This window comes from Dictyostelium discoideum (genome assembly GCF_000004695.1).
Source record: "Dictyostelium discoideum AX4 chromosome 6 chromosome, whole genome shotgun sequence".
Lineage (NCBI taxonomy): Eukaryota > Evosea > Eumycetozoa > Dictyosteliales > Dictyosteliaceae > Dictyostelium > Dictyostelium discoideum.
In genome coordinates, this window is record NC_007092.3 from 2,904,230 (window position 1) to 2,926,668 (window position 22,439).

A 22,439-nucleotide genomic window follows, 5' to 3' on the forward strand; every position below is an offset into this window, starting at 1 on the left:
TTTGTTTTTATATATTATGTATTCTAATTACGGACTCATCAACATACTCTTTTGTCACTAACAGATAAAGTTTCGTTTGATTATCTTNTGGTGAAAACATCAGCATCAGATTGTAATTGATCAGCTCTTTTATAACCCGTTTTGTTTTTGAGTGATTGAGATGTGATTCCACCATTATTGGAAGTTGTGACAGCTTCATGTGTTGATCAAGCATGGGTGGTAGAGAGCTCGATAGCTTTTTCAACTAGGTCATCTGATGATTTTCATTTGGTTATTTCAATATCCCTGTGCAATTAATTTTTACTTGTCTCCGCCTCTCTAAATTCAACATTTACTTTGTACTTCAAATCATTTTTATCAATAGTAACTTCGTTAAATAATACACCAAATTCATCACTTTGATTGAATTCAACATCTTTAAATTCCAAAAAAGCGATATCTTCGGGTGGATACTTTTTATTAGATTTATTGTTTTTACTGTAGATCATTTTTTGGAACGAAAACTTTAAAAAAATAAAAAAATAAAAAAAAAATACTTTTTAATTTTTTTAATTTTTTTTTTTATATTTTTTTTTTTTATATTTTTTTTTTTTAAATTTTTTTTTTTAATTTTTTTTTATTTTATTTTTTAAAGTTTCGAACAATTATATATAAAAAAAAAAAAAGATATCCCTTCGGTTAATTATAGTAACAATACAGACAACAAGAATAATTATAAAATAAAAAAAAAAAAAAAAAAATCTTTTTTTATCTTTTTATTTTTATTTCTTATTTATTTTTATTTTTTTATTTTTTATTTTTTTTTTAATTATTTTAATCCCGTGAGTTTTTTTTTATTATTATTTTTAATTCTTTTATATTTGAGATGATTATTATTAATTAAATGACTTTGAGTTTTTTTTTTTATTTTTCTATGCCCAAAATTACCATATTAATTTCGGCAGCCATATTAATTTCAGCCTAAAATAGTTGGTCTGTGCATGCCAAAATTAATATGGCTGCTGAAATTAATATGGTAATTCTAGCAGACATAAGTCCCATGCCAAAATTATCATATTAATTTCAGCAGCCATATTAATTTTGGCATGGGACAAATATGAATTAAAAAGAAAACAAACTTTAGAACTAAAAGAATTAAAAAGTGAATGTGGGGAAGGCCCGGTATTATCTAAAGAAGAATCAAAAGAATTGGATGATTTAGAAAGAAAATATAAACGTGTTGGAAATTAAAAAATAAAAAAAGGTAAAAAAAAAGTAGATAAAAATAAAGATATTAAATTATAATGTGTTTATCCACGCTCGAGGAAGGATTTATAATCCAACTCTTTCTAATCTATCATATTCATTTTGTAATAAACCAATTTCTTTTTTTATTTCATATTGTCTTTCTTTTGTTGTCACTGGTTTGAAATTAATTATTTCATCAGTATCTGACAACCAATTTTTAGATTTGAATAATTCATATAAATCAGAATGTGTCATCATTAAACGCAATACACCACCCGAACCATATGGTTCAATTTTAATTCCAAAAGTTTTCAATGTGGTTTTTAATTCAGCTTCTTTAATTGTATGTTTATTATCTCTGTTCATTTCCTGATGATATTTAAATTCATTTACAAAATCAGTGAATTTAATTTTGTTCAAATCTTTACCTTGTAAAATGTAATTTTTTTTAATATATTTCATATTTGCCGGTAATTGATCACTTTTCATCCCAATAAATGTTTCAGATTGTGGTATAACATCTTCATTAAATTTAGATTTATCACTATTTTTCAATTTCCAATAAAATGATTCAGCTACATTTGGATCGTCCATATATTTACCTAACTTTTCAAAATAATCTTTATTTCCTTTGAATTCAGATGATAAATCAAATATAGCAAAACGTCTTTATACTGATGCGCCTATCTTTATATTATCAGAATTACAAGTGAAAATCATATTCATATAATTAGGTACATTTACTTTATCATTTTGATTTCTTTTACGAATGGTAATTAATAGTTCAGTAATAATATATTTAATACCCTCACCAACATTATTCCAATCCTTTACAATTGGTTCATCAACCACCATTAATAGCTTTTTCTCAATAATATCATTCCATCCACCAAAAAGTCACAATTATTTACTGATGCGGATATATTATAACCTAAAATCTTTGTAATAAAGAAATTTGTAAAAATACCTTTTCCAATACCACCCATAAATAATCTCCACATTAATGCAGTCCTAAGTTTACGTCCTTGACTACATGCTAACCAATTAATTAGATATGAATATTGTTCTTCATTAAGAGAACAAATTGCAACCTTCAAATGGTTCATAATCACATCAACACCCTCCAGTGTCGTGGTGCTGACCCCGTTTGGTTCGCTATCATAGAACCAACCTGCAAATTCATTAACACATAAACTACAATCATCTCGTTTAAAAATTCTATCTTTATCTGGAACCCAAGTTGGTGTACAATGATTTGGTTCATACTCCATAAACCATTGGTAAACATCAAAATTTGGATAACCATCAATTTTGATTATTCTTCTTCTAAAATATGTTTTCTCTGCATCTGAATACGATAAATCTTTTATTTGTTTATCACCTGGCACCCAAAATCTAAATATTGGTGAACCACCTATTTTAATAAAGTATGTTGATATATACTTTTTTATATTCTCAACTTCGTCAAATGTTTTTGCAGTTACACACATAATATTTAATGTGTTTACATCAAATGCTTGTTTTGACGAACAAAATAAATGTGGGTATGATTGATTAAATAATGACTTGTTCACTTCTACTGGTTCTTGATTTAGCGGGCAAGTTAACTTGGCTACTAAATCTTCTTGCACTAAATCTTCTTCTTCTAAATCTTTTTGCTCCACTAAATCGTTTTCCAATTTATCAACAAGCTCTCTCCAACTCTCATCTGAATCTCTTCTATTTTTATCTGTATGTCCAAGTTCTTTTGCTCTTTCAATAAGTTGTTGTTTATTAGGTTTTACCATTTTATATAACTATATATTATGTAAAGTTTAAAATAAAAAATAGAGAAAAAAATAGAAAAAAATATCTTTGTTGGTTTTTTATAACATTAATTTCAAGTCTTTCATAGTGTTTTCTATCAATAAAAACATTTTCAACTTTATATTCTGGTATCTCATCATTGAACGCCAATAAAATATAATCATAATTATATAAATTTATTTCACTACCATCTGTCATATTATAAATTGATAGAGATTGATGTTTTTTGATTTTATCTAAATATATTTTTAATGATACTATAATTCTTACATCTCCGCTAATTATTGTATAATATTGATATGGTCTATTTTGATAATTCATTTTTATATATCGGTATATTATGTAAAGTTTAATGTAAATGTGATGTAAAAAGTTGTGTAAAAAATTTTGATTTTTTTTTTCAAAATCTTTTGATTTTTTATTATTTTTATATTTTTTCAAAATTTAAACTACATATACGGTAGTTTTTTTTGATTGTATATAAAATGTCAGAAAAAAGTATAACAGATTTAGTTACAATTGCAAAAGAAACAAAAGTATTATCTGTTTGTTCCAGTATCTCTAGCTGCTTTTGTAAACCAAAATATCAAAAAAGAAAGAAAATTAAAAAAATTCGAAAGTAGAGACTTTTTTGCCGATATCAAGGATCAATTAGATGGACTGGAGTGCTCCTTATTTAACACCATCAACCTTTTTTTTAGTCCAATTGAAGGTTTTGACCAACTTTCCGACTTATTAGTAAAAGCCATGTTCAAAGATGAAATTGCTCCATTTGGAAATGCAACCAATGTTATTAAAGCTTTTTGTAAAAGAGTCTCTAACTATGGAGAATTAATTCATAATTTTATAAGATGTTATGACAAAGATGATTCATATAATATTTTAGAAAATTATGAAGCTTTAAAAATATCCCTAAACAAACTTTTGTTGTTTGTTGAAACACAAATTTAATAACAATATAAAAATAAAAACAATCACCTCCGCAAATTCGCAGTTTTTTGCGGGTTTTAATTTTATCACAACAACAATAATTATTTATTTATTTTTTCGCGTGTAGAAAAGTAGAGAGTGTAGAGTGATTTCTGACGAACTAGTACGGATTTCACAAATACACAAAAATAGTGCACGTCATATAAAATCAATAGAGAACCCCTATAACTCCTCTTACGTTATGCACGATATTGTGTTTGTGTAATTCTGTGCGCGTGTATTAAAATCAAGAGGGATTGTTAGTACGTTATCATTATACATGACGTACACAGTTTGCACTTTTTTTTATGTTTTCGTACTTTTTTTTACTACTCACTCTACAACTCTATTTTTCTACATATATATAAAAAATTAAAAATAATATTAATATTACATGAATATATGTATAGAGTAATATATAGATAATAAAAATATGGAATATAGTTTAGAGTGATTTTAGGTTATAGGAGCATAGCCGAAGGCTAATGCGATAGGGAAGCAGCAAAGCGTTCCCTCACACCTTCCCTCACACCTTACCATTTTATGACCTTCCAGAATATAGTAATTTTCAAGGTACTATTGATAAAAAAAAAAAAGCTAAATTATTTTAAATTTGTTTTCTTTTCACCAATGATAAATCTAATGATGGATTCACAATCATTTCGATATAAAACAAATAAATTATTTATTGTTTTTTTTTGTAAGGTTGTTAAATTATAATTTTTCTTTTTCTTCTTATTATTATGTTTATTATTTAATAAATTATTAATACTAATATCTAAAAATGTTATTTATTTATTAATTAATTAATTAAGTACATACTATTGGATGTTTTATACATGCCATAAACCAACCTATCAAGAATATGTTGAAAGTTTACAATCAATAATTTAAAATTGTTATAATATATATTAATAATTAGGGAAATTGAAGAGAATAAAATTTACATCCTAATCCTCCATTTCCCCAAAAATTTTCAAAAATAAATAAATAATTTAAAATATTAATACAAATTGTATGTGTATATTAAATAATAATAGATTAAAAAAAAAAAAAAAAAAAAAAAAATTAAATTAAATTAAATTAGAATCAAAATTTCCTTCAAACATAATTCATGCTCTTCTATTCCTGTAAAAAAAAAAATTAAAATTAAAAATGTTGGGGTGTGAAATTTTAAAAATATGTTTGTTTGAAACAAAAAATAAAAAAAAAAATGGTGTAGATCGCCAAATTAAAAGCCAAGATTGTTCAAATATTTCCAATGTATTGATGGATGCAACAAAGAATTGGAAAGAAATGCCAGAAAGTTGGAAAAATAAATTAAATTTTTATTAGTAATTTTTTAGTTTTGTTGCAAATTTTAATAATCAACAAAATAATAATAACTAGTAATAATAAAAAAACATAAAAAAAAAAAATATTTTTTTGAATCCAAACTTTACAACTTTAAAAAAAAAAAACTAAAACTAAAAAAGGTAGAGTGCACTTGTTAGGTTTGATGCTAATTATTTATTGATTTTTAATATTATTTTTTTTTTTTTTTATTTCTGGCAAACTTAATATGGAATATCAGTTACAACCTGTGCAATATGAAAGCACTTGGTCTATACATAGAATAGGAATGTTGTTTTTGTAAAACTCTTCACCTGTATTACCATGCAGGCAAAAAGTTCCCCTTCACTTAGAAAAGCGTTGAAAAGAATGGCAGCAAAGATTGCACCACCTCTAGTGAAAAGACCTGATAGATTGGTTTGCATATTATAAATTATTTTTTTTTTTTTTAAATGCAACAAAATAAACAATCAATCATTTGAACAATTATATTTTTAGAGAAAATGAGTTGGGTCATTTATAGATTAAAAAAAAAAAAAAATCAAAAAAATTGATTTAATTAAATTGTTTTATTTTTTATTTTTTCATTTTTAAATTTTATAAATTTCTAATATTTGTTTATGTGTTTTATTGTTTTTTTTTTAAAAAAATTGAAAATAGATAGGTAAAATAAAAAATTAAAATTAAATGGTTATTGCTTTTATTTATTTTATTATTTTAAATCAAATAAAATAAGTAATTAAATTTTGGTTTTTATTTTTTTTTTTATTTAAAAATTCAAATTTGACAATCAAATCAAATTTTTGGTTTTTTTTTTTAATATCTATTTTTTTATTTAAAATATATTAACTTTTCTTTTGTTTCTCAAAAAAATTTATTAAAAAAAAATAAAGTAAAATAAAATAAAAATCTGAATTTAAAATAAAGACTTTTTCGAATGGGACTATTAAAAAAAAAAAATAAAAAAATAAAACTGTTATTATTTGAAAAAAAAATGGATTTCGTAAAAAATAAAAAGACGATAAAATAGATATTTTGGAGAAAAAAAAAAAAAAAAAAAAAAAAAAAAAAAAAAAAAAGGAAAAGAATTTAAAAAAAATAAAATTAAAAAAAAAAAATACTATTGAGACTCTTTTAAAAAGATTATTCAAAAAAATTTTCCAAAATGTGACCGCTAACAATGCATTGATTGCGTTTGGTGGGTAGCAAAACCGTCATGACAGTTACATGAAAATATTTAAAAATAAAAAAAAGTGAAAAAAAAATAAAAAAAAGTGAAAAAAAAATAAAAAAAAAAAATAAAAAATAAAAAAAAATAATTTGTTGTTGCAATATTGAATCTAGATGATGACAACAGTTTACTAATGACAAAACATTCAACATCAACCATCTATTTTTGTTAGGTTATTTTTAAACTAACCACAGTATTATTAATATTTTATTTTTTATAATATTTTTTTTTTTTTTTTCCATTTTAAAAGACAATTTTTTTTTTTTTTTATTATTGTTATTATTTTTATTAAAAAAAAAAAAAAAAAAAAAAAAAAAAAAAAAGATATAGCTATAAATAAATAATTTTTTATACAATTTATTTTCTTAATTTATTTATTTATTTTCTAATTTTTTTTTTTTATTTTTTATTTCTAAAAATATTTTTTTGTTCATAAATAAATATTTTTATTCATTTAGTAATGGATAATAATGTTGAATATGAATTAAAAGAAGTCTCTATTCAAGAGGGTGGTAGTAATTTAAATATTAATACACCAAGTGGAATGAGTGATGGAGATTTCAATAGCGGCGCAAATTCACCAGATATTGTAAAAAGTGAAAATGATTTTGATAAATTGGCAGAAAGTTTAGAAAAAGAATCAAAACAATATTTTGCGGCTCAAGATAATGAAAATAATGCTGGAGAAAGTGAGGAAGATTTTAAATTACGTAGATATTTCGAAAATTCTCAACGTATGGCATTAAGTAATGGTTCAAAACCAAAGAAAATGGTAAATATTAAAAATTTTTTTTTATTTTTTATTTTTTTACATCCCAATTAATTTTTTAATTTTATTTTTTAAAATTTCATAGAGTATTTGTATTAGAAATTTAACAGTTGTTGGTCGTGGCGCAGATTTATCAGTTATTGCAGATTTATTAACACCATTCAATTGGTTTATAAGTTTATTTAAACCATCAACTTGGAAAATTGAAAAAACTTCAACATTTAATATTTTAAATAATGTCACATGTTTTAATAGAGACGGTCAAATGTTATTAGTTCTTGGTCGTCCAGGTGCTGGTTGTTCTGTAAGTTTTTCAATTTTTTAATTTTTTTTTTTCCTAATTCCTTTAATTAATATAATTTTTATTGTAGACATTACTCCGTTTAATTTCAAATCAAAGAGGTTCATACATTAGTGTTGATGGTGATATTAAATATGGTGGTATTCCAGCAAAAGAATGGGAGAGATATAAAGGTGAAGCAATTTATACTCCTGAAGAAGATTCTCATCATCCAACATTAACAGTACGTGAAACATTAGATTTTGCACTTAAATGTAAAACCATTCATAATCGTTTACCAGATGAAAAAAAAGTTACATTTAGAGAGAAAATTTCAAGTTTATTATTATCAATGTTTGGTATTGTACATCAAGCTGATACTGTAAGTTAATTTTATTTTATTTTATTTTATTTTATTTTATTAAATTTTTTTTTTTTTTTTTTTTTTTTTTAAGATTGTTGGTAATGAATATATTAGAGGTTTATCAGGTGGTGAAAGAAAACGTTTAACAATTACAGAAGCAATGGTATCATCAGCATCAATTACATGTTGGGATTGTTCAACTCGTGGTCTTGATGCAGCATCAGCACTTGACTATGCAAAATCAATTCGTATTATGTCTGATACATTACATAAAACATCTATTGCATCATTTTATCAAGCATCCGACTCTATTTATAATTTATTCGATAATGTATTAGTATTGGAAAAAGGTAGATGTATTTATTTTGGTCCAGTTGGTCAAGCCAAACAATACTTTTTAGACTTGGGTTTCGATTGTGAGCCACGTAAATCAGTACCAGACTTTTTAACTGGTGTTACCAATCCACAAGAACGTATTATTAGAAAAGGTTTTGAAGGTCGTGTTCCAGAGACATCTGCAGATTTCGAACAAGCATGGAAAGCATCCGAGTTGTGTAGAGAAATGGAAAGACAACAAACTGAACATGAGAAAAAGATTGAAGTTGAACAACCACATCTCGATTTCATTGAAGAGGTAAGAGCAAACAAAAGTAAGACAAATACAAAGACATCAGTTTATACTACTAGTTTCCCAACTCAAGTTAGAGCTTTAATCGTTAGACATAGTCAAATTATTTGGGGTGATAAGTTTTCATTGGTATCTCGTTATCTTTCAGTTATCATTCAATCATTTGTTTATGGTTCTGTATTTTATAATATGCAAACCAATCTATCAGGTCTTTTCACTAGAGGTGGTGCAATCTTTGCTGCCATTCTTTTCAACGCTTTTCTAAGTGAGGGAGAGCTTTTTGCTACATTTTATGGTAGAAGGATTTTACAAAAACAACAGTCCTATGCTATGTATAGACCAAGTGCTTTTCATATTGCACAGGTTGTAACTGATATTCCATTGACTACAGTTCAAGTTTTTTTATTTTCCATTGTTGTTTATTTCATGTTTGGACTTCAATACGAAGCTGGTAAATTCTTTATTTTCTGTTTCACTTTAATTGGTGCTACCTTGGCTACAACCAATATGTTCCGTGCCTTTGGTAATTTATCACCATCACTTTATGTAAGTCAAAATGTGATGACAGGTATATTAATTTTCATGATCAGTTATTGTGGTTATTCAATTCCAAAGAATAAAATGCATCCATGGTTCGGTTGGTTCTTTTGGGCAAATCCTTTCACTTATGCTTTTAAAGCATTAATGGCAAACGAATTTATGGATTTAAATTTCTCTTGCGAAACTGAAGCAATTCCATATGGTACTGATCCAACAACTGGTGCTCCTTATGATAATTCGGTTAGAGTTTGTGCATCTGCTGGTTCACGTCCAAATACATTGGAGGTTAAAGGTTCAGATTATTTAATGGATGCCTTAACATTTAAAAGTGATGATCGTACATTAAACATTTTCATTACTTATCTTTGGTGGGTACTTTTCATCATTATAAATATGGTCGCAGTTGAATATTTAGAATGGACAAGCGGTGGTTTTACAACAAAAACTTATAAAAAAGGTAAAGCTCCAAAATTAAATGATGCTGAGGAAGAGAGAAAACAAAATGAAATTGTAGCAAAAGCAACTAGTGAAATGAAAGATACTCTTAAAATGAGAGGTGGTGTTTTTACATGGGAAAACATTAAATATACTGTTCCAGTTGGTAAAACTCAAAAATTATTATTAGATGATGTTGAAGGTTGGATTAAACCAGGTCAAATGACTGCATTAATGGGTTCATCAGGTGCTGGTAAAACAACACTACTCGATGTTTTAGCAAAGAGAAAAACATTGGGCACTGTTCAAGGTAAAACTTTCCTTAATGGTAAAGCTTTGGAAATTGATTTCGAACGTATCACTGGTTATGTAGAACAAATGGATGTTCATAATCCAGGTTTAACGGTTAGAGAAGCATTACGTTTTTCTGCTAAACTTCGTCAAGAACCATCAGTTTCATTAGAAGAGAAATATGATTATGTCGAACATGTTTTAGAAATGATGGAAATGAAACATTTAGGTGATGCTTTAGTTGGTACTTTAGAAACTGGTGTTGGTATTTCAGTTGAAGAAAGAAAAAGATTAACAATTGGTGTTGAATTGGTTGCTAAACCTCATATTCTTTTCCTTGATGAACCAACGTCTGGTTTAGATGCTCAATCTTCTTATAATATTGTTAAATTCATTCGTAAATTAGCAGATGCTGGTATGCCATTAGTTTGTACAATTCATCAACCTTCCTCTGTATTATTTGAACATTTCGATCGTATTCTTTTATTAGCTAAAGGTGGTAAAACAGTTTATTTCGGTGATATTGGGGAAAGATCAAAAACTCTTACTTCTTATTTTGAACGTCAAGGTGTACGTCCATGTACTGAATTTGAAAATCCAGCTGAATATATTTTAGAAGCAACTGGTGCTGGTGTTCATGGTAAAACTGAAATTAATTGGCCAGAAGTTTGGAAACAATCACCAGAACTTCAAGAAGTTCGTAGAGAATTATCATCTCTTGAAGCTTCTGGTTCATCTTCATCCTCTAATGAAAATGGTGTTCCAAGAGAATTTGCAACAAGTATTTGGTATCAAACATGGGAAGTTTACAAGAGAATGAATGTAATCTACTTTAGAGATCCTTTCTATGCCTATGGTAGTATTCTTCAAGCTGTTATGACTGGTATAATTGTAGGTTTCACTTTTTGGGATTTAAAAGATAGTTCATCCGATATGAATCAACGTATTTTCTTCATTTTCCAAGCTCTCTTACTTGGTATCCTTTTAATTTTTGTAGTTATGGTTCAATTTTTAGTACAAAAAGAATACTTTAAAAGAGATTACGCTAGTAAATTCTATTCTTGGTTCCCATTTGCAATCTCAATTGTTTTGGTTGAAATTCCATATACCATTGTTTGCGGCTCGGTTTTCTTCTTTTGTTCATTCTGGACTGCTGGTCTTTTCATGGAAGGTCAAAATGGAGCAAACTTTTACTTTTGGATTATCTTTATCATTTACTTGTTCTTCTGTGTCTCATTTGGTGGTGCAATTGCTGCAGTTTGTAATCATATGTTTTTGGCAATGACTCTTGTACCATTACTAATTGTTTTCCTATTTCTTTTTTGTGGAGTTATGGTTCCCCCAAGCCAAATTCCTACGTTCTGGAAGGGTTGGGTCTATCATTTAAATCCCTGTCGTTATTTCATGGAAGGTATCATTACAAATGTTCTCGAACATCAAAAAGTTAATTGCTCATATGAAGATTTAACTAAATTTAATAATCCTACAACTTTAACATGTGAAGAATATTTTGTACCAGCAACTGGTTATGTTACAAATACTACCTCTGATAACTCTGAATGTGGTTATTGCATTTTCAATAGTGGTGAACAATATTATAAAACTCTTGAATGGGATGCTTCAAATAAAGGTCGAAGTATTGCAATTCTAATTGCTTTTTGGATGTTCAATATTTTCTTAGTCGTTTCATTTGTTTATTTAACAAGAAAACCAAGTAGATAAATTATCTCAATAGTCCTTATAGTAATATAAAAAAAAAAATAAAAAAAAATAAAATAATAATAATAATAATAATAATAATAATAATAATAATAATAATAAAAAAAAAATAATAATAAAAAAAAAAAAAAATATATTCAAATAAAATAAACTTTATCTTTTTTTTTTTATTTCTTTTAAAAAAAAAGTATTTTTTAAAATTTAATTGACTAAGAGTTTATAATCCAATTTTTATTAAATATTAAAATATATAAATTTAGGGTTTATCATTTTTTTTTTTCAAACCACATTAGTCACAAAATATTCAAATAAAAAAAACTTTGTCTTTTTTTTTATTTCTTTTAAAAAAAAGTATTTTTTAAAATTTAAATTGACTAAGAGTTATAATCTAATTTTTATTAAATATTAAAATATTTAAATTTAGGGTTTATCATTTTTTTTTTTTAAAAAATATTAATTTTAAACAAAAGAGAGGAAGAAAAGAAAAAACAATAATTATTAATGTTGTTTGTGATATTATTAAAAATTTAATCATTATTACTATTATTGTCAAAAATTTGCTGATAAATCATCAAAGTAAGAATCTTTCAGTTATCATTCAATCATTAGTTTATGTTTCTATATTTTATAATATGCAAACCAATCCATCAGGTCTTTTCACTAGAGGTGGTGCAATCTTTGCTGCCATTCTTTTCAACGCTTTTCTAAGTGAAGGGAACTTTTTGCTTGTCTGCGTAGAATTTCACAAAAACAATATTCCTATTCTATGTATAGACCAAGTGCTTTTCATATTTCACAGTTTCCAACTGATATTCCATTGACTACAGTTCAAGTTTTTTATTTTCCATTGTTGTTTATTTCATGTTTGGACTTCAATAAGAAGCTGGTAAATTCTTTACTTTCTGTTTCACTTTAATTGGTGCTACCTTGGCTACAACCAATATGTTCCGTGCCTTTGGTAATTTATCACCTATCATTGTTGTTTATTTCATGTTTGGCTTTCAATACCAAACCGGTTAATTCTTTATTTTCTGTTTTACCAAATCCACCATTTTATTAAAAGTTTACTAGAAATAAAAAATAATAATAATAATAATAATATTAAAAATAAATAAATAATAAACAATCAAACATAACAAGAGAACTCTACCTTTAATTTTTTTTTTTTTTTTTTAAATTTGGTTTGAATAATAATATTTTTTTTTATATTTTTTATTATTATTATTTTGTTAATTATTAAAATTTTCAAAAAATTACTAATAAATCATCAAAATAAGATTCTAAAAAATCTGGTAAAATTTGCTTATTCACAAAGCAAATTCTTTTTTTTGCTTTATTTTTCATTTTTCATTTCTTTTTTCAAACTATTTTAGTAACAATAAAGAATAAGCAAATAATTAATTTATTAAATTTAAAAAAAAGCAATGGCCATAACGAAAACAATACCACAATTATCAAAGAGTGATTTTAGCATCTGGTTTGTTTAAATTAAATTTTCAATATCATCACCATCATCACAACCAACAATACAGCTGTTCTTAGGTGTTTTAGATACTACATAAACAATATTACTCCCAAATCACTATCAATTATAAACAAAATAAAACAATCTGAATAATCAAAATAATTCTTTGGGTGAAGAAGATATAGGTCAACCAAAATTATTTTCATCAACACTTCAATCTTCAAAACCCGTATCACCAAAAATAAATGTAAACGCCACATTATCATCACCAACTACGAGCTCATCAATACCAAGACCACTAACAAAATCAACAACCACTACATCACCTTTAACAACAACAACAGCCACTACAGGTAATCTTTTCAGTTCAATTCAACCAATGGCACAATCAATCATCCACACCTATACGTGATAAACCTTATGTACTTGGGCTAATGTTTAGGCTAAACTAACAATCACTTCAACAATCAAACATTCAATTTAACAATCTTCTTCTTTGCCAAATTTCACCTGTACCACCAAATTTCTCAGCACAACCATTTTACATGTTCATAAGATCTCTTTATCAATGCATCATGATGACTATATATTATTGTAACTGTAAGTTTTAAAAATCATACTAACACAAATATTTCAACAAAAATAATTTGAAATCTAATAAAGATATAGATTTTTATTCTTTCTTTTATTTTTAAATCTTCATATGAGCATATAACTTCTTGATGTTCGAGAACATTTGTAATGATACCTTCCATGAAATAACGACAAGGATTTAAATGATATACTCATCCTTTCCAGAAGGTAGGAATTTGGCTTGGCCGGGTCATAACGATGGCGCTAATAAATTATCAAAAAAAAAAAAAACCAATCAATTCTATTGAATCCATAACCCATCTCTAATTTTGCAACTGATTCAGGTTTGTGAAGTTGGGTAATTTGTTGCTGTGGTTGTTGCTGTAGTAATTGTTGTTGTTGTCGATATAATTCATAGTAAAGGTGCAGTAGGTAAATTATCTTAATAATTAGAGTAGTCTTTATAATAATTAGTTTATAAAAAAAAAAAAAATTAAAAAAAAAATAATAATAATAATAAAAATAAAAATATATTCAAATAAAATAAACTATATCTTTTTTTTTTTTTATTTCTTTTAAAGTATTTTTTTAAATTTAATTGACTAAGAATTATAATTCAATTTTTATTTATATTATTATTATTATTATTATTTTTTCAAAATTTAAAAATAAATTTGGTTTGAATAAAATAGTAAATATTTTGCGAAGGTTGCTTTTTTTTTTTTTTTTTTTTATTTATTTTTTGCTATTAAAAATATATTGCCGTGGTTAGAAAAAAAAAAAAAAAAAAAATCGTTTCGGTATTTAAAGTATTTAAAGGCGAGGGGTTGCCTGATCTTAATTTTATCCTTTTGGTCAAAAAAAAAAAAAAAAAAAAAAAAAAATAAAATTCGTTGGGAAAAATAAAAAAAAAAAAGTAGATTCCCACCCCGACACATCAAATCTTTGCATCATTTAAAAAAAAATTTTTTTTTAAAACGCTTCCAAACCCAACACAAAAAAAAAATATCTAAATTTAATTTATTTTTATTTTATTTATTTTTTTTTTTTTTTTTCGTTTTTACCTCAAAATAAGTTTTTTTTTTTTTTTGTTTTAAATTTACCAGCCTTCATTTCACTTTTAAATAAATTTATTCTTTTTTTTTTAATAAATTTTTTTTTTAAAATATAATTTTTTTTTTTAATACTATATATATATATATACAAATAGAAAAAAAAAAAAATGAAATTAATTTTAATATTTATTTTATCAATAATTATAAATTGTTGTTTTTCAATAATTCCAACATCAATTAGATTAGCATTTACAAAGAATCAAGATGAAGTTAGAGTTACATGGTGGACAGATGAAGCAATGGAATCACCAATCGTATTATTTAATAATGAAATGTTTGTACCAAATCAAGATTCAGTCAATGGAATTGAAGCAACCGTTATGAGTTATGATACATTAGGATTTCATGGTCATCCAACTACTGCAATTTTAACAGGATTACAAGAAATGACTCAATACTTTTATTCAATTGGTAATAAACATAGTGATGAATATTCAGAAGTTTTTAATTTTACAACAGGAAAAATCAATCAAATCGGTGGTCAAGTTACACCATTCTCTCTTTCAATTTTTGGTGATATGGGATATGGTGGAAAAGGATTAGATTCAGATTTCTATACAGTTGCAAATTTATATGAACGTTCAAATGATTTAGCATTCAATATTCATGTTGGTGATATTGCATACGCTGATGAAACTTGGGAGACTGCAATCAATGGTAATCAAACTATTTGGAATCAATTTTTAGATTCAATTAATCCAGTATCCTCTCATTTAATCTATATGACATGTCCAGGTAATCACGATATTTTCTATGACCTTTCAGTTTATCGTCGTACTTGGTTAATGCCAACTGATGATAATGATCAAGTATCTTGGTATTCATTTGATTATAATGGTGTTCATTTCGTTGGTATCTCTTCTGAACATGACTTTTTACCACTCTCTCCACAACATACTTGGATTGAAAATGATTTAAAAAATTTTAGATCAAATAATCCTGATAATTTTATTATTATGTTTGCTCATAGACGTAAGTAAAATTTATTAATTATTTTTATTATTTATTTTAATATTATTTTTAATTTACTTATTTATTTATTTATTTATTTATTTATTTATTTTTTTAGCATTTTATTGTTCAACAGTTTGGAATTGGTGTAATACTACTGAAGATTATTTAAAGAAAGCATTTGTTTATTCACTTGAAAATTTACTTTATAAATATAATGTTGATATGTTTATTTCTGGTCATACACATTCAAGTGAAAGAACTTTACCAACTTATAATGGTCAACCAATTGGTACCTATTCAAATCCAAAAGCTACGATTCATATCACTGTTGGTACTGGTGGTAACTCTGAAGGTAATCAACATCATTGGTATCCACAACCAATTTGGTCAAGTGGTTATAGAATTTCTGATAATGGTTTTGGTTTAATGAATTTTATAAATTCTACAACTTTATCTTGGCAATTTGTTGCAAATATTAATAATACAATTATTGATGAAATTTTCATTACCAAAGGTCAATTTTAAAAAAATAAATAAATAAATATAAAAATAAATAAATTTTCATAATTAAAAAAAAAAATAATAATAATAAATAAATAAATAAATAAACAAACAAACAAATAAAATAATAGAATAAATAAATAAATTATTATATATATATATATATTTTTTTGTAATTATTTAAATATAAAAAAAAAAAAAAAAAAAAAAATCTATTTTTAAAAATGATAAATCATTTTCACTCAAAATATTTTTTATTTTTATTTTTTTTTTTTCGTTTTTTGGAAAAATCATTTTTTTTTATTTTTATTTTATTTTTATTTTTTTTTTTTTTTTATTTTTTTTTTATTTTTTTTAAAAAAAAAAAAAAAAAAAATTCAAAAATTCAAAAAAAAAAAACGAACGACACTATTTTTGAGAGTATTGTTTTCTGGTATTAATATATAAATATTAATTAAAATTAGAGTAATAATGCCAGTTTCAAAAAAACAAAAGGTAGATACAACAGTTACTGTAACAACTAAAAAACAAGTTGAAAGTACTGAAAAACCACATAAACAATCAAAAGAATCTAAAGAATTAAAAGCTACAACAACCCCAACTACAACCACACCAACAACAACAACTACTAAAAAACAAACAACAACCAAAGAATCAGTATCAAAACAACCAATTATTAAATCACCAAATAGTTCAAAGGTTCATCATTGTTCATTCTCAAGTTGGTTACCAAAACCAATTACATCTATTAGTTATAATCAAGAAAATAATTTAATTGCAGTATCACGTCAAGAATCACCACTTGAAATTTGGATTAAAAATGATCAAGAATTAATTTTACTTAAAGTAATTATTATATTTAAAAAATAAAAAAAAAAAAAAAAAAAAAAAAAACAATAATAATAATAAACAAGTATTAATTTAAATTATTATTAAATTTAGACATTAGGAGGATCAAAATTTGATTTACCAATTATTTCAGTAATATGGTTAAATAAAACAATATTATTATCAACATTTGAAAATAAATTTGTAATTTGGGATATTTCAAGTTATTCAATTATACAAGAATTAAATTCAATTGGTACTGTAAGAGGTGTATCATTTAATAGATTATTAAATTTATTAGCAGTTTGTACACATGATTCAAATGTACGTTTATATAATTTCAAAAAAGATGATAATGAAATTGAATATCAATCTTCATTCCCATCAGTTTCAGATTCAAAAATTAATACTATTCAATGGGCATTAGATCAAAAAACTATCTTGGTTGGTTGTCAAAATCAATTGGTTGTTTTTAAAGTTGATTCTTTACGTTCATCTTTAACTATTACAACTGATAATATAGTTTCATTAAATTCATTAAAGTAAATATATATATATATATATATATATATTTTTTTTTTTTTTTTTTTTTTTTTTTTTTTTTTTAATCAAAAAAATTAATTAAAATTTATTAATATATTTTTTTATTTTTATTTTTCTAAAGTGATAATACAGTTGCTTGTGGTTTTACAAATGGTTTTATTTCAATTATTGATATTAAATTTGGTAGTATTATTCAAGATTTTAGAAATCTTCATGCTCCAGTTAGATCAATTCAAGTTAATAAAAAAGGTGATCAATTCTTTGCATCTGGTGATGAAGCAACCATTGTATCATATAATAAATCAAGTGGAAATAATAAATGGGCATTCAGTGGTCAACATAAAAGAGATAGTCATGATATTAAATGTTTAGAAATTACAAATACTCATTTAATCTCTGGTGGTAATAGTACTCAAATGATCTTTTATGATTTATCTAATTTCTCAAGTTTATCAAATTCAAATGGTTCAATTCCAAATTATTTTAGATGTAAATCATTACCATTACCAAATACAATTGCAATTACACAACCATCATCATCATCACAAAATCAAATTCTTTTAATTGAATTTTCAAGATATCAAATTAATATTTGGCAATTAGGTTCAACTAATGATAATAATGATAATTTAGATTTACCAAATGGTACCCATTTAAATTTATCAAAAAAAACTAAAAAATTATTACAATTTGAATCAAAGGTAAATAATTTAAATTCTATATATATAAAAAAAAAAAAAAAAAAAAAAAAAAAAAAAAAAAAAAAAAAAAAAAAAATTTTAAGATTTAAAATATAATTATCTAAAAAAAAAGAAGGAAAAAATCATTTCGATATTTTATTTGTTTTTTTACCTTTTTATAAAAAAAAAAAAATTGGAAAAAAAAAGAAAAAAAAAAAAAGAAAAAAAAAAGAAAAAATTAATTGACACAATCATTTAAATCTTGATTATTTCGGTTTGCGCTATTGTATGCTTGATAAAAACGTTCTTGGTCTTCATCAGAGTCTTCGTCGTTGTCATGGTTATAAACATGATTTTTGTTTTTACTATTTTTGATAACATTATCAACATTATAATTTACATTTGTATTTGTATTTGATATTGTTGTTGTTGTTGTTGTATTGGTGGCGGAGGCAGTGGTGGTGGTTGTTGTGTGGTTACTACCATTAATAAAATAATTCGTTTGAGCTGGTGAAACTCTTGCGTTTGGAGGTCTTTTTCTTGGAGGTTGAGTTGGTTGTTGTTGTTGCTGGTGCTGTTGTTGCTGTTGTAGTTGTTGTTGTTGTTGTTGTAGTTGTTGTTGCATGATTTGATACTTATAGCTATATAATGATTTATATTTTTTGGTTTGTTTATACCAAAAGAAATATTCAATAACATCTTGACATGATTTACCTTTAATTAAAGTTGAAATCTTTTTGAAATCTTTTTTATAAATTTTAAAACCTTCATCAAATAAATCTTTTTGAAGTTGTGACCAAGTTTGATTGATATGATCTTCTAAACATGGTTGGATGGTATCGAGTGAAGAGAAATCAATAGATTCCAAAGCATCTGCAACAGAGTAATCGTATTCATCTAAAATCGCCAAAATTGAAGAGTCTGGTATTTTGGAAACATTTTTATTTGTTTGGACACCCATCGATCTCAATGAATCATCAATACTTTTCAATTTCTTTCTTGCCGCACTAATAAAATGATCAACTTCTTCACTTTTTAATTTATATGGTGTATAAATTAATGTAGGTGGTAAATGATCCTCTAAAATTTTAGAAAAAAAAAAAAAAAAAAAAAAAATAATTAAATTAATAATATATTTATAAAATATAAAATAAAATAAAATAAAATACTTACCAAAATACACATTATATGGTCTACATTCTGGAATTTTAGCTTTTTGTGATTCAATATAGGCAATTTTTGATAACCGGGCTTCTTCTTCATCATCCGTAGATGATTCATCAGATGATTCAGATGACTCGTCAGATTCATTATTATCATTGTTAATATTATTTTTATTATTATTATTATCACCATTATCATTATTATTATTATTGTTGCCATTACCATTTATGTTGTTATAATTTCTATATTTTGGTATATGAATATCTTCCAACTCTTCTTCCTCTTCTTGTTTTATTTTTTGTTCTGGTACCTTTTCTTTTTGATCTTCCTCATCCTCATCCTCCTCTTCTTGTTCTTCTTCTTGTTCTTCTTCTTCCTCCTCTTGTGGATTATCTTGGATCTCTTTATCCTTTAGATTCTCTTTTTCTTTTTCGCTTATTTCTTCATTATTTGAAGAGATATCAATTATATTTACATTATTTTTAACATTGGGCTTTACTTTTTGTCTTTCTCTTTCAATTTCAGATTCATTAATCTCTTCAATATAACATGATGGCCACTGTTGTTGTTGATTTAAATTTTGTTGTTGTTGTTGTTGTTGTTGTTGTTGTTGTTGTTGTTGTTGTTGTTGTTGTTGTTGTTGTTGTTGTTGTTGTTGTTGTTGTTCTCCAAGTTTTAAATTATATTCAGTTGAATTTGTATTATCATCATTTATGAGAACCACCCCATCATTTAAACCACCTAAACTAGTAGATAGTGGAGAAGTAGGAGTTTTTCTTGATAATCTGTAATCTTGAAGATTTGATATCTTTGAATCCAAATCAAAGAAACCATTAATATCATCTAAATGTGATGAGCTTAGATCGACGTATGGATCGTAAAAAAACATAAAATCACCACCTCCATTTCCATTTCCTCTCTTTCTCTTACCTGTATTTACACTATTAGTAGTGGTAGTAGTACTTGTATTCTCATTATCATTATTATTTATATTATTATTATCATTATTATTATTATTATTATTATTATTATTAGTACTATTATTATGATTTATGTTATTACTATTATCATCATCGTCATCGTTATCAATTATTAAAATATTGTTGTTGTGATTGTTTGATAATGAAGTTGTTGATTTATTTTCTAATTCTAAATCTTCAATATCAAGATCAATATCATCCAATGGAAATGGTGATAAACTCTCCTTTCTACTTTCAATTGGTTTTTGATACTTTAAAGTATCTTCTTTATCATCTTCTGGTTCTTCATCACCATCATCATTATTAATTGTATTTTCATCTTGATTCTCTGAAGAATCTAAATAAAAGATTTCCAATTCTTCAGTTGATTGATTTTCCTCGTTTTCTTTGATGTTACTAGTAGAGTAGTCTTCATTGATTGTTGGTAAAGAAGATGATTTCTCTGATAAAATATTTTTGATTGTTGTTGGTGATGATAAAACCAAATCATTATCTGATAATGCAGAGTAATATGAATCAGATTCCTCCCCTGATTCACTCTCTTCAGATGTTTTGATTTTTCTATTATTATTATTATTATGATCATTATGATCATGATTATTGATAACATTGTTATTAATATTTTCATTAATAAGATTGAAGAAAATATCATTTGTAGAGGGTAATGATGATGTTGTTGATGAAGGTGATCCATTACTTTTAATTGAATTGGTTGGTAAACTATCACTAGTATCACTTGATAGAGTGAGTTTAATATTATTATTATTATTATTATGGTTTGTAATTGGTGGTGAATCATTTACTTCATCACCTGTATTATTATCATTATTATTATTTTTATTATTATTATTATTATTATTATTATTATTATTATTATTATTATTATTATTATTATTATTATTATTATTATTATTATTATTATTATTATTATTATTATTATTACTATTATTATTATTATTATTATTGCTGCTATCAATTTTATATTCACTCTCATTTTTATTTATTTTATTATTAATATTGTAATCTTCATGATTAGGTTTTTTTCTTTTTCTTTTTCTATTTGTTTGATCATCAAAAGATGATGAGTGTGAATTATAAATTTCTGAAGAGGGTGGTGATGTCTTTTTGGTTTCTTTTTTTCCTTTTTCTTTGGCTAAGCTTCCAGAATTATGACGAGAAGTAATAGGAGGAGAAGTCTCTATATTTTTAGATTTGTTTTTTTTATTTTTATTATTTTTATTATTTTTGTTATTTTTGTTATTATTATTATTATTATTATTATTATTATTATTATTATTATTATTATTATTATTATTATTATTATTATTATTATTATGTACTATTGGTTTTTTTAATTTTACTTGTTGATCACTTTCATCATTATCGTTATTATCATCATCTTCATTATCATCTTCATCATCATCTTCATCATCTTCATCAATATTACTCTCTTTTTTATTGATAACGGAATTGGCTATTTCTTTTGCAGTTGTTGATCTTGTTTTTGTGGTTGTTGGTGATACTTTTTTAGTGATAGCGGTTGTAGTTGTTTTTAAAGAGGAAGAGGTTGTGGTTGGTGATGTGGTAGTAGTTGGTGATGTGGAAGTGGTTGGTAATGTTGATGTTGTTGTTGTTGCTGTTGTTGTAAATGGTGGTGATAGTTTATCTTTATTATATTTTTTAATTCGATCTGGAACAACTTTAAATCGTTTTGTTGGGGACAATGTTGTTCTTTTATCTATTAATTTCAAAATAATAAAAAACAATAAATAAAAAAAATTAAAAATTAAAAAATAATAATAATAATAAAAAATAAAAAAAAAATAAAAAAAAGAATTAGTCAATTGTTTAGAATTATTTTTTTATTTTAAATATTTTTTATTTTTTTATTTTATTTTTTTTTTATTTTTTATTTTTAATTAAACATTATTTTTTTTTTTTTTTAAAAAAATAATAAAAAAAAAAAAAAAAAATAATAATAAAAATAATAATAATAATAATAATAATAATAATAATAATAATAAAAATAATTATAATAATAATAA

At 24.4% G+C, this 22,439-nt stretch overlaps 10 protein-coding genes across 10 annotated transcripts; 6 read left to right on the plus strand and 4 right to left on the minus strand.

The window, feature by feature from the left end:
• Positions 1-293: 293 nt before the first annotated feature.
• On the minus strand, positions 294-948 carry DDB_G0293452 (hypothetical protein; the record flags this gene model as incomplete). The annotated part of the gene is made up of 2 exons (XM_629120.1): positions 294-503; positions 928-948. 2 exons carry the CDS (start codon positions 946-948, stop codon positions 294-296), a joined length of 231 nt encoding a protein of 76 aa, XP_629122.1.
• Positions 949-1,311: 363 nt separating this feature from the next.
• DDB_G0293454 (hypothetical protein) lies at positions 1,312-1,821 on the minus strand (the record flags this gene model as incomplete). The annotated part of the gene is made up of 1 exon (XM_629121.1): positions 1,312-1,821. One exon carries the CDS (start codon positions 1,819-1,821, stop codon positions 1,312-1,314), a length of 510 nt encoding a protein of 169 aa, XP_629123.1.
• A 75-nt stretch (positions 1,822-1,896) lies between these two features.
• On the minus strand, positions 1,897-3,354 carry DDB_G0293464 (hypothetical protein; the record flags this gene model as incomplete). Its single annotated transcript, XM_629122.1, has 3 exons — positions 1,897-2,088; positions 2,139-3,023; positions 3,100-3,354. The coding sequence occupies 3 exons, from the start codon at positions 3,352-3,354 to the stop codon at positions 1,897-1,899; spliced, it is 1,332 nt and encodes a 443-aa protein (XP_629124.1).
• A 164-nt stretch (positions 3,355-3,518) lies between these two features.
• DDB_G0293456 (hypothetical protein) lies at positions 3,519-4,896 on the plus strand (the record flags this gene model as incomplete). Its single annotated transcript, XM_629123.1, has 3 exons — positions 3,519-3,652; positions 3,735-3,962; positions 4,818-4,896. The coding sequence occupies 3 exons, from the start codon at positions 3,519-3,521 to the stop codon at positions 4,894-4,896; spliced, it is 441 nt and encodes a 146-aa protein (XP_629125.1).
• Positions 4,897-7,025: 2,129 nt separating this feature from the next.
• On the plus strand, positions 7,026-11,594 carry abcG9 (ABC transporter G family protein; the record flags this gene model as incomplete). The annotated part of the gene is made up of 4 exons (XM_629124.1): positions 7,026-7,337; positions 7,420-7,638; positions 7,706-7,996; positions 8,070-11,594. The coding sequence occupies 4 exons, from the start codon at positions 7,026-7,028 to the stop codon at positions 11,592-11,594; spliced, it is 4,347 nt and encodes a 1,448-aa protein (XP_629126.1).
• Positions 11,595-12,223: 629 nt separating this feature from the next.
• Positions 12,224-12,412, plus strand: DDB_G0293466 (hypothetical protein; the record flags this gene model as incomplete). The annotated part of the gene is made up of 1 exon (XM_629125.1): positions 12,224-12,412. One exon carries the CDS (start codon positions 12,224-12,226, stop codon positions 12,410-12,412), a length of 189 nt encoding a protein of 62 aa, XP_629127.1.
• Positions 12,413-13,015: 603 nt separating this feature from the next.
• DDB_G0293458 (hypothetical protein) lies at positions 13,016-13,468 on the plus strand (the record flags this gene model as incomplete). Its single annotated transcript, XM_629126.1, has 2 exons — positions 13,016-13,052; positions 13,242-13,468. The coding sequence occupies 2 exons, from the start codon at positions 13,016-13,018 to the stop codon at positions 13,466-13,468; spliced, it is 264 nt and encodes an 87-aa protein (XP_629128.1).
• Positions 13,469-14,851: 1,383 nt separating this feature from the next.
• Positions 14,852-16,223, plus strand: DDB_G0293460 (hypothetical protein; the record flags this gene model as incomplete). Its single annotated transcript, XM_629127.1, has 2 exons — positions 14,852-15,716; positions 15,814-16,223. 2 exons carry the CDS (start codon positions 14,852-14,854, stop codon positions 16,221-16,223), a joined length of 1,275 nt encoding a protein of 424 aa, XP_629129.1.
• A 447-nt stretch (positions 16,224-16,670) lies between these two features.
• cirh1a (WD40 repeat-containing protein) lies at positions 16,671-18,360 on the plus strand (the record flags this gene model as incomplete). The annotated part of the gene is made up of 4 exons (XM_629128.2): positions 16,671-17,045; positions 17,142-17,569; positions 17,692-18,271; positions 18,355-18,360. 4 exons carry the CDS (start codon positions 16,671-16,673, stop codon positions 18,358-18,360), a joined length of 1,389 nt encoding a protein of 462 aa, XP_629130.2.
• A 128-nt stretch (positions 18,361-18,488) lies between these two features.
• mybS (myb domain-containing protein) lies at positions 18,489-22,321 on the minus strand (the record flags this gene model as incomplete). Its single annotated transcript, XM_001134490.1, has 2 exons — positions 18,489-22,125; positions 22,320-22,321. Coding segments are annotated over 2 exons (3,639 nt in total), but the record flags the coding sequence as incomplete, so codon positions are not given.
• Positions 22,322-22,439: the final 118 nt, after the last annotated feature.